General features: G+C 36.0%; 1 protein-coding gene across 6 annotated transcripts in view; it reads left to right on the forward strand.

Moving 5' to 3' along the window:
- Positions 1 to 12,056, forward strand: part of eya1 (EYA transcriptional coactivator and phosphatase 1) — a 77,548-nt gene that overhangs the window by 42,258 nt on the left and 23,234 nt on the right. For 5 of the 6 annotated variants that reach the window (XM_042751660.1, XM_042751661.1, XM_042751664.1 and 2 more), the window contains 7 exons: positions 930 to 1,007; positions 3,202 to 3,268; positions 3,632 to 3,777; positions 5,345 to 5,482; positions 9,700 to 9,782; positions 10,139 to 10,325; positions 11,401 to 11,543. In XM_042751660.1, coding sequence (XP_042607594.1) covers positions 930 to 1,007; positions 3,202 to 3,268; positions 3,632 to 3,777; positions 5,345 to 5,482; positions 9,700 to 9,782; positions 10,139 to 10,325; positions 11,401 to 11,543 — 842 coding nt within the window. The remainder of the gene's footprint in view (positions 1 to 929; positions 1,008 to 3,201; positions 3,269 to 3,631; positions 3,778 to 5,344; positions 5,483 to 9,699; positions 9,783 to 10,138; positions 10,326 to 11,400; positions 11,544 to 12,056) is intronic. The other variant, XM_042751665.1, reaches the window with a different exon arrangement.

The following is a 12,056-nucleotide window of genomic DNA, read 5'->3' on the forward strand; positions in this document are numbered from 1 at the left end:
TCACCAAGGATGCATTTATTTAATCAAAAAATACAGTAAAAACAGTAATGTTCTGTAATATTGTTACAATTCAAACTGAATGTTTTTTTTTTTTTATATATATATATTTTTTTTAATATTATTTAAATATTTCTTAATTGATTCCTGTGATGCCAAAGCCGGACTTTAAGCAGCCATTTCTTCCAAATTCGTCCATCATTCAGAAATCATACCGATATGCCGATTCGATGCTCAAGAATATTTTCTTATTAATATCAATGTTTCAAAACAGTTGTGCTGCATAACATTTTTTTTGTGATACGTTTAGAGCAGAATCTTTTGTAATTAATTTCTTTCAAAAAAGAAAAAATGAACTGACTCCAAACTCTATATATATATATATATATATTAAAAATAAATAAATATATTTATTTATTTATTATACTATATATTTAATTATCTAGTTTCTACTCTTTGATGTTTACATGTGATTCTGTCAGAAGTAGATTGGTTAATGCATTTAAATAATAGTGTTTAGTATGGCTGTTCTCCTTAAATCAACACAAGAGCTGCGTGTATTGGAAGGGAAGTGTCCTTGTTTTATTTGTAGAAGAGATTAGCTTTAATTGTAGGCCTCTCTTGTGAGCTAGCCAGGATAGAGCTGTTCAAACCTGAAAGCTCTATTATCTCAATAGAAGCCCACTTCATTACGCCACCCTTACAATACCCAACCACCTAATGATCCTTTCCACATTGTCAGGCAATAAAATCATCTGGATGAGCACTTTAACATTACAAAAGTTTGCTTTTTGGCAATGCTTTAATTCACGCATTACTTTAAGATTAAGTATGTTTATTTTACAACCAGAAAGGCATTTGCCTGTATTGTGACTGACAACCGGCTTTACCAGTGCAGCGTCACAAATGCTCTGCTTTCCTTCTGCTTGCAGTTAAAACAGAGCCAATGAGCAGCAGTGAAATCGCCACCTCTGTAGCAGACGGCTCTCTAGACAGCTTCTCAGGATCAGGTACGACACGCACACGCTCAAAGCTGTAGAGCTGACTGGTGGGAGATGATCCCATAGATGGGTTACTGATAAGCAGAGGCCCAGGAAGTGGCTCTGTGGCTGGAGCTCTAGTAGTGTGAGGCTCTGTCTCAGTTCCCAAGCTGATCCTCCCAGCCCCCTTCTCGGCCCTAATCGAGTGACACCCCATCGGTGGCCCGCACATCCTATGGGTCTTAGATGCATGACTCATAAATTATGAAATGCTGTTCAAAACCTCAAAACTTTATAAAGTTTTATAAGACGGGAGATGTAAAGTGATATTAAATGCCTATTTGTGCTCCATTACTAAGACAGTTTGGAGCCACAAAACCAGCTCGCTTGCTTTATGTCAAAAACGTTATACTCTCAATGGTCTATTTTCAAACTTAAGCATACAAATTTAGGTAGGTCTACTCCATGTTATAGACTCCTCACATTACTTACTAAGCAAATGCGAGAACTCTTCATAGAGTATTCAGAGTATTACATTCCTGCTAATTTGTCTTATTTCCCTACCTATTTGACTAAGTACCTGATACCTTTATGTTAGACTCATATAAATCATGGCTTGGACTTCTATCTCTGACAATATGAATGAACTGAAGTCATTTGAGTCCGTTTTATACTCAGGGGATGCAGTAGTGTAGAGGTTCAGTGTTTGTCCAGACCAGGTGCTGAAGTGTGGGGAAAAGGCCCCGGTTTTAGGGCGCAAAGAATACAGTTACATAGAGCAAGAGCTCCTTAACTAACCCTTACTTTAGATGTCACAGCCAATTATACACGCAAGGCAAGAGAATCGCAATATTCATAATACCTCCACCCTAAAGAAAAGACATCCAAACCCTATAAATGGGAATTCACAAAGGACTAAGCTTATATTTAGCAGTCTAAAAACAGCTATAGTAAGTTAGTAAGCCTAGTAATAGTATTAGTAATAGTTATTATTTTTAAAAACGAAGATGTAATACATAGGTTAAAAATATTCTGTTCTGTTCTGTTCTATTCTATTCTATTCTATTCTATTCGTATTGAACAGTATTGTTTGTGTTTTAATATAAAATTAAATTAAGCATTTTTTAACAAAAATTCCAACTTATAATATTACACATTATTAATTAATAGTAGTAATAAAAAATAATAATATTAATAATAATAAATATATAAAATAGAAAAAATATACATTTGTATAATACAATTGTATAATCAATTTAATTGCGAACAATATAACAAAAACTTTTTAAAAAGTGAAATAATTATAATATATTTATACTTTTTATACATTAAAAAAAATTATTAAGATAAAACAGCAACAAAAACAATAATAAAACTAAATTTCCAGATAATAATATAACATGATATAATAATAGTAATAAAAATAAATGTATTATTTTATTATTGTATAAAATATATGCAATAACTTTATAACAATTTTCATTGCAAATAATAAAGCAAAAAAGTTTTTAAAAAATATTTTAAAAATACAAATAATATTATAATCATTTTCATTAATTTAAAATATTAAAACAACAACAATAAAATATAATATGATGAATAATGAAATAATATATTAAATTGTTGTTTTTATTATTTTTATTTATTTATTTATTTTGGCATTGAGAAGTACCTTTTATAATGGCATTACAATTTGAGTGCAATTTTCAAGACTTAAGCCATGCATTCACTGGCACATCAAAAGATCTCATGTTGCTCTGTATGGTTTGTGTGATCTAACTGAATGGCCCTCCACACCGTCATTAAGGGCTGGGAACCACAGGGCCGGTATGTGTCTAATGAAGGCTCCTTATGTGTACTACTTACCTGTAATCAGGGCCGTTGATTTCTCATTGTACGGTCTACTTTAAACCCTCCAGTGTGTGCGGCCATACATCATTCCCAGCTCCGTGTGTGTGCGTGTTTGTGGACACTAGGCCTTTCCATCCTGTGTAGGTTTTTATGTATACAGTCAGCAGAAAACGCTCCCATATTACCTGATTATTTTCCTTCATTATTGCTCTTAATTTTTCAACCTAAAATAAGGTTAGAGAAATAAATAGTGTAATGCAATGTAATTACTGTTTCCTTGGATTCCAGAAGTTCTGTTGGCAAAGAATAATATTTACCTTATTTTTTAATGTTTGAATATGTGCTTGCCTCTTTTCTTTTTAACTCTCCACAGCCATTGGAACCAGTGGCTTCAGCCCAAGACAAACTCACCAGTTCTCTCCCCAGATTTACCCTTCCAAGTAAGGCTTCTTTTATTTTTCTTTCAAAAATAAGCAGCATCCTACTTCATTTGGGCCTTTAATTAGATCCTTCTGCCAGATTCTGGACTCTCCGGCTGCTTTGTTTTCATTGATGTCTGCAGCTTGCGTAATCCAAAATCTGTTGTAATTATTATCTTGCAAAAATGTTCCTCGTGATTTATTTTTCTTTTGCAATGTATATCAGCTGCTTAATGGCTAGATTTTTCTCTGTTTCACAGCTTGGCCAAATATTTATGATTAAGTAGCAGAATCACAGAGAATTTGTCTTTGAGCAAATTTTTCGATATGGGCTTTTGGGTAAAAATACATGTCTCCCTTTTCTCTTACTTTGCTCTCAAATAGCAGACCCTATCCACACATTCTTCCGACTCCTTCCGCCCAAAATATGGCCGCGTACGGACAGACGCAATACACCACAGGAATGCAGCAGGCTGCTGCCTATGGCACGTACCCTCAGCCAGGCCAGCCCTATGGGATTCCAGCCTATGGTAATGACTCAGTTCGTTCTTTTCTATGCTTTAAAGCTTTGCATTTCAGATTGTGCTTTGCTTTTCACTCAAGCAGATGAACTCCCACACTTATGAAACATTTACTATATTGTCTGCCATGCTGTTAAACTAAATTTATTTTTATTATTTAAAAAAGGAGTCTTCGTTAATTTTTTTATTTATTTATTAACATTTAAAATTGTTTAAAAAAATTGGTAATTTTTAAAATGTATTTACTTATTTACTGACAGTGATGGAAATGTGGACATCTTAATAAACATTTGAATTATAATTATTATTTTCTTTTTAGGAATAATATTAAAAACATTTTTGGCAAATATATATATATATATATATATATATTAAGATTCGTCTTGCTCACCTGCATTTTATAAATAAAATATTTCTACCGGGTGAACGTTACCTAAGTAATATTCATGAGCGGGTTTTGTGAGGTGTCTCTCACTTTTGAGATATTTCCTTATTTTTTTGACAATTGTGGCTTATATTTGATGGTTTTTGGTCCTTTTAATGCATTTAATTGAATTACAAGTCATCAAATGAGATGCCATTTAATTTTAGCATTTAGCATTTGTAGCATTTTAGGTGCGTTCCATTCGACTGTAAATGGACTGCGAAGTGGACTTCACATTGCAAATGACACAAGTATAATAAACATATAAATTTTGACTTTATTTATTAGATACAAAATTTTATATTTATTTTATATGTATTTAAATTTGAAAGTAAAATAAATTACAATATTTATGTTATATCATAATCTGCGTGATCTTATCATTGCCTTTCTTTGCTGATGTTCTAGGGCATTCCAAATGAGCGAATATTGTCAGCGAAGTCCACTTCAACGTATATCCCGTGTATAGGGAGCAGGGAGCAGTGAACACTACATAGGGACCCTGTCAATCGGAACGCACCTTTTGTCTCATACTTAGCATGTAGCTTTAAGATCAATTCTAAAACTTAGCTAACAACGTGCTGATCACTAAGATTAGGCTAATGCTTACCTCAGCCCTTAGTCGCTCCTTTTCCCACCTTGGGACTGTGCTGACCTTTTGTTTTGCATTTGCAGACTCAGTGTCTCCTTTAGCCAGTTACTAATTTTTTGCTAGTTCGACAGATAAGAGAGATATAAAGATTCCAATTCCTCGTCTACACACTGTGAGAGCCCAATTCAAGCAAGAAATGCTTTTCCAGGGGTTTGAACGTTATGAAACCTTTGTGAAAATATGCGCACAGATAATGTTGTTTAGGAAGAACAATCTCGAAATACGCTCCTGAGAGTTCACGTGTTTGTTTGAGTGGAAGCAAAACGCAAACCTGCATTGGGCCTGATTCAATCTAATCAAAAAACAGGTTTGTTTTAACTCCAACCAGCCAATTCTTGGAAGTCCATGTTGAGTTTGGCACAAACACTTCAATGCAAAGGTTGCTTGAACCATGGCCCAGTGCGAAACAAGCCACCGTTATCTTTTATTCTTGATTGACGTGGAAGGAGTAACACTGAGGGTTGTGCATCATGCTGCTCTGGTGTCACTAACTGATTTAGGTCCATTGTGGGCAGGCATCAAGACAGAGGGCGGACTGACCCAAGCTCAGTCTCCAGGCCAGAGCGGCTTCCTCAGCTACAGTTCCAGCTTCTCCACGCCTCAGACGGGACAAGCACCCTACAGTTACCAGATGCAAGGTCAGGAACACCCTCTACTCTTTTCCTCTTCTGCTCTTCCCGGTGGAGTGACAAAATAGAGCCATGATTTCTCTCTGGCCCCTTTCAAAAGAGGACACAATTAATGGCAGACACGGGCCAATTCATAAACATCCCCGAGCAGATGGTTGTATTGGGTTGTAGTTAGACACAGTCTTTTTTGCATTAGGCCTGAAGAGAACCAACACAGATGGCAAAAATCCCTTTTTCCTCTTTAAGACCAGTCTTTTTCAACGTTGCGTTCGGCCATGTACTATACTTTCTTAAGCATGTTTTCTTTAGAAGGAACACCCGTTACTCTCATCTTCGAGGTCAGTTCATGGAAGTCACACTTGCGTACTGGGAATTAAACGTGCAGCAGGCAAACTCTCTGCCACCCAGTGTTTTTTGTTGTTTTCTTTTTTGAGACATTGTCCCTACTCCAAAACCAACAGTCTTTTTCTGCCCTTCTTTTTCTCCCATCTTTCTCCCTCTAGTGTTTTCCTTCGAGCCTCCAACAGTTAGCGCCTGTTTGAGCTCTCTAATCTCCAAATAATGTGTGACAGTAGAAACATCTCCATGTTTCTGAACGCTCTCCAGAGTAATAATGTGACATATGTGGTCTGTTGAAGCTTCTTTTCCATGCCTCATAAGTAGAAACGTTCTGCTTCTGGTGATGCTGCCTCAACACCAGGGTTGTAAGTGTTACCCTGTCCCAACCGCAGAAGTTTAAAGGCCTGTTCACACCGTTCAAGTCCAATGAAACTAAATGTCATGAAAGTATAGAACCCAAAGAATGCATCCAATGGTGTTTGATACCAAATTTTTGTAATTTTAGTCAATGTTTTTACACCTAGAGGACCTTGTTTAGCCTCCAGATAATACAAAATCAACATAGACATCAAGTAAAAGCCAATGAATGCTTATCACAGTAGGATAATTTAGAGAAATGCATTGTTTAATTTTAATATTTTGTGCCAAAATTTGGCAAGAATGGTCCTTAAAGGTAAAGTTCAAAAAAAAAAAAAAAAAATTAAAACCCTCATGTCACTCCAAACTTGTTGGAAAACAAAAGGAGATCATCTTTACACAGTTATTTCCCAAAAAAGGGGGGCAGTTCATAGTGACCATCTCTGTCAAACACTTTATTTTTAACCAAAAATAAACGCATACAGGTTTGGAATTACATGATGGCAAGTAAATAATGATAGAATTTCCTTTTGTAGCATGAAATATCTCTTTAACTGTCATTTCACAACGACACTGCATTGAGTTTTTTGTAAGTCAGAAACTGAGGTGCCTCCAGTCTTCCTTTCAAAGCCCACGCAGCCATAAACACATTAGCCACTAACTGCAAGAGCAGATGACAGATGACCATTAACCAGGCCAGTCTGTCTCTATTGGTTTCCTCTCTGTGCCTCATCGATTAGGCAGGTCTGGACTCAGAGGAAGAGACTCAACACGGTAGCCAAATGTAGACCCCCCATCTATATGATACCAACTGCTGTCCCATAACCCTAGTAGAGCGAGCCTGCACCCAGCTGTCAGAGGGAATACAATTAAATTAATGTTTTTACCCTGCTCTTTCATGTCTAATGGAACGGCGCTGGTTTTCTCTGATCATGATCCAGAAATGTAACACAGAAGGACCTTCTTGGCTTGAAATGTCATCACAGATTGTTGGGTTATCATAAATTGAACAAAACAGTGAGAGAAATATGGGAATGTTAACTGATATTATTTCAGATCAAAATTCAGAGCGTTAGTGATAATGCTTTTGTTCAGTTATATTGAAATTTCAAAATATAAATAATATGTTTCTAAAGCCATTTTTTGTAATGTCTAATCAGTTATTTGCTAGTCTGCCAAAATATGTTTTTATCTATCTTTCTTAGTGAAAATTTTAATCGCTCTATGCCAGTGAATTGTAAGATTTCTTGATGACTTCTTGATTTCACTCAGTACATCCAAGTATAAACTAGGAATTAATTTTCCAGTTTCACACCTGTTTGAGCTTTGCTTCCTTTTCCATAACCGTAATGGCTCTAAAGCACGAGTGGAGCCATAGAGCTGCTTCTCTCACTGATTTTCACTCAAAGTAGATGATAATTACAGCAACAATTGGGCCTCCCTCCATTCAGCACACCGTGTGAGAGGAGCAGCAGACTGCTTTTTAAAGAAGCCCATCTGGACTTGATCGCCTGCTCCCTAGAGAGGCCTACAAAACTTCTGCTACAAATATTGTGCACTGATGATAGACATAGCCCATGGCAAGAGGACTGATCAAGCACAGCAAATGGACTCCCAATTGGAGAGGCCATAAGGAGAGCCAGTGTCTCGTCTTGAGTGAACTAACTGGAGCAAGACAGAGCGGAGAGGGGGAGGAATGGGGGAGTGTTTTTGCCCCTGGGAAAAACCAGGCCTCTCCCCAGCATGGAGTCATTCTTTTGGGACCGGAGGGGGTCTTGCTTGGCTTTTATGTGGCTCCGGACTCTCTCTGGAGTCAACTGCTTTCCTACAAGTTCTGGCTTTTATGACTTTTTGAACTGTGGATTTAGCTAATTTGTTGTGCATTGGGAGATTCATGTGTCTCACTTTATGTGACGGCTCAAGTCTGGGGAGGAAGTCAACAGCTTTTAGAGTACCTCTTGCTGTTCTTTAAAAACAAGAGATAAAAAACAATAAAAAGAAACAAACTTGCTTGTTGAGCCAGACAGTAGTCCACAAATAAAGCTGTTGTATGTCTGTTACAGTCTGAGGGGCCTCATTTTCCTGAACACCAGAAGATGAAAGACTTTGCTTCTGTTTTTTTGCTGAACAAATGTCCAGTTACCCTTTTATGTAAACACATTGAGTTAATGTTGTGCCCATTTTGTGTTGAGAGTGTTGTATAATTGATGATTCCAGGGTTACTAGGTTTTGACTAGCCCCTCGTTTTCTTTAAAAAACCAAAAATCTAGGTTACTCTGAGGCACTTACAATGGAAATGAATGGGGTCAATTTTTTGAGGATTTAAAAGTAGAAATGTAAAGTTTACAATGTAAATGTAAACTTTTAAAGTTTATAAAAGTACTTGTATTTCATTTTCTATCGAAACTTGTATATTATTTTCAGCTATGCAAAATTATTAGTTAAAAGACACTAAAAATGTTTTCTTTAAAAAAAAGCTGAAATAAATATAGCTTAATATGAAATACTAAAAATGACTAAAAACTAAAACTTAAATGTAAATAATATATCAATTAATATAAATAAAAAAATAAATATAAAGTGAAATAAAATGTAATAAATATTATAGTACAAATACAAATAAAAATATAATAAATGATGAAAGCACATAACAAAAATTTTAAAACTTTGAATAAATTGATCCAATTTACCTTCATTCTATGTGTCTGACTGTAACCCAGACTTTTGCTCTTTTTTTTTTAAGAAAATCAAAATAAATTTCTGTCAACTTGAACTGCACCCAGAATATTCTTCTACACCAGTTTTTCAGTCCGCTTGAGAATTCCAATTTGTTTTGAGCACCGTGACTCCAAGAAGGACCTCAAAATGCAGCTTACCTCCAGGCTGTCTCGCCCCATAACTCATGTCATGTATGTTATTAAGTCATTAGATGCTATCTCTCCATAGAGAGATTTAATTACCCAGAAGGTGCTTCTTTGAGCAGCTTGAAAAGAAGACAGATATACATATTCATTGAGGCAGGATGTCAGGTAAAACTCCCTCCCTCTCCCTCCCCCTCATTCCCAACAGTGGCCATGTGTCTGTCATTGTAAAGGTAGCGATGGATGAAATAATAGACCCAACCCCCTTTCCTCTTTCTTTCCGACCATCGGCCAAGATCCAATCACTGATATGGAGAAAGAAAAGATAGAGTCACTGTTAATATCCCACCCACCAACACACACACACACTCTCTCTCTCTCTCTCTCTCTCTCTCTCTCCCTCTCACACACACACACACACACACACACAAACAAACATCCCTCATGCCCTTATAGTACCTGCAAGGCTTTGTCTTAAATGCCTTTGAGGTGTTTTAGTTCTTGCTTGACTCGACCCCCATCTTCAATTTAAAAATGTCATTTATTTTGAAGGTTATATTACACTTATCTTCCTCAGAATTACATCAGTTGCAAACAAAGCCTCATTTGATTTGATCCCTGTGTGTTTTGCATTGCGATAGCTCACGGTTATGTCTCTTTCTCTCATAGGAGGCAGTTTTACAACAACTTCAGGGCTGTACGCTGGAAGCAATTCCCTCACAAACTCGACTGGATTCAATAGTACACAACAGGTAGCTGTAATCGAATTTCTATCCCTCACTATCTAGTCTGTTGAAATCACATTTCCTCCATTTGGCACATGTGCCCAGTATTTTTTCCTTTCCCCTGTAAGCCTTTATAGAACATGTGTACGCTCGCATGATATGAATCACTCTAAATGTCTCGACCACTGTACGCAAGGATTACCTCTTGCTCTTTTCGCGAATGAATTATGCCACAAGTGGAGGAAAAAAGAGTGAAGACAGATCGCTGTCCAGATGTAGCACACAGGAGACATATGTTCGCATTTACGTTTTGGAATCTGCGCTGTAAAGTAGCAGCGTTGTGTGCAGCTATCTCACATTACCGCCTTGATGTCTTTCTGCAGGACTACCCCTCCTACCCAGCTTTTGGCCAGAGTCAGTATGCACAGTATTACAACAGTAGCCCTTACACTTCTCCATACATGACCAGTAACAACACCAGCCCCACCACACCCTCCACCACTGCCACCTACACCTTACAGGAACCTCCATCAGGGATCACCAGCCAGGCCCTCTCAGAGCAACCGGCAGGTAAGAAAGCTTGGTTAGTAAAAAAAATAAATAAATTAAATTAAATAAAGGTATGGAGTTCCTACAACAAGTTGCTGTAAAGACAAAACGTGATTGGCTAATTTTGCAATACTAAACCCTGGTGGTACACTCAAAAATTTCCCAATGTGCAATTTTCTGTATTGATTTTTATTTATTTTTTTAACCCATATATTGAATTACGCATTGCCGTGTGCTATATTTTAGGATTAAAGGAAATGTCCCTAAACGTAATGTTAAAGAAAATTACCAGTACATTTTTTGTGATTCAATACAATATATTGGTACCATATTGGTTATTGGACTTATTACTGAATTATTTTTAGAAATATCAGTTGATTATGCATAATTTCCAGTATTATTAACATTTAGGTTATCTTTAGAAAAAGTTAACCTTTAAAAATTATTATAAAAATCTCAGAAACTGTATAAATAGTTTGAAATATTTATATTTTATAAAAGTATTATAAAGTATATAAATGTAATTTTTAAATTATTAATTTGTTAAAAATCAATTGAAAAGCAATGTTCAAATTGCTATTAATTAGTGTTTTTAATAAATATAAATGTTTCAAATGTCTGTGCAATTCATACGATTTTTAGTAGCATTTTCAAAGACTAACCTGAGTGTTTAATGTATGTGATGGATGGACGCCATGATGGATTCTAACTCGTGTTCCATAGAAAACTAATTAAACTTCAAATGTGTTAAAATAATATGTGCTCTTATCATTGTACATTCAGGAAAATGGTTGTTATTGGCAGTTGTTTAGTCTATTTTTGTTCCTCAAGTGACCCAAATTTTCTTACATTTGCCTTGTCATGTAATTAGGGAAGGATGGTATGGTGCATAACACCCTCATTGCCATTACTAAGACTTAAATGGTATCTAGGGTATAAGGAGATCAGATAAACAGCGTGATATTAGAGCATGTGGGCAGAAGCTACAGCACTGAACACTAGATGAGGTAAACGGATCCAGCCACAATGCGAAGGTGAAAGCCTTTTTTATTTTCCTCTTTTGATATTCTTTTTGCCTTTCTTTTTTCTCCTACAGGAGAGTACAGTACAATCCACAGTCCATCAACCCCCATTAAAGATTCAGATTCAGATCGATTGCGTCGGGCTTCAGATGGAAAGTCACGTGGCCGGGGAAGGAGGAACAACAACCCATCCCCACCTCCCGACTCTGACCTTGAGGTATTGGAATGCTGCCGCTCTGTCAATGTATCTAGCTGGAATCACAGCAGTTCATTAATTACTATTAAGATACTTTTGATTATCTAGATTTGTCCATTCTGCTCAGTGCTTTAACTTAAAAACAATGCATTTACATGTTTAAGGGTGTTTTTTCATGCTTCGTTTTACATGTTACAACATGTAAATGCTCTAAACTCAGTTTTTTTGGTGAAAGCTTTGTTTTGCATGTTTTGCACGCTTAGCATGCAAAAGCCTAAATCAGCGCTCTGTCAGTTTATTTTGTGTGCATGCCACATGTTTTGACATGAAGACTGAAAAAAAGACTTTAAAATCTTGTAAATAGTTTTCTTTCATTGCTACATTTTGCAAAAACCAGATTTACGAAAATTGGCAACATATTGACTCACTGGGTTTAAAAAATGTTTTGAATTAAAAAAAAAAGTTTTTATTTATTTATTTATTTACATTTTTACAAAGAAAATAAAGAAAATACTATTTAGATTTTTTACAATT

This window comes from Cyprinus carpio, chromosome B24 (genome assembly GCF_018340385.1).
Source record: "Cyprinus carpio isolate SPL01 chromosome B24, ASM1834038v1, whole genome shotgun sequence".
NCBI classification, from domain to species: domain Eukaryota; kingdom Metazoa; phylum Chordata; class Actinopteri; order Cypriniformes; family Cyprinidae; genus Cyprinus; species Cyprinus carpio.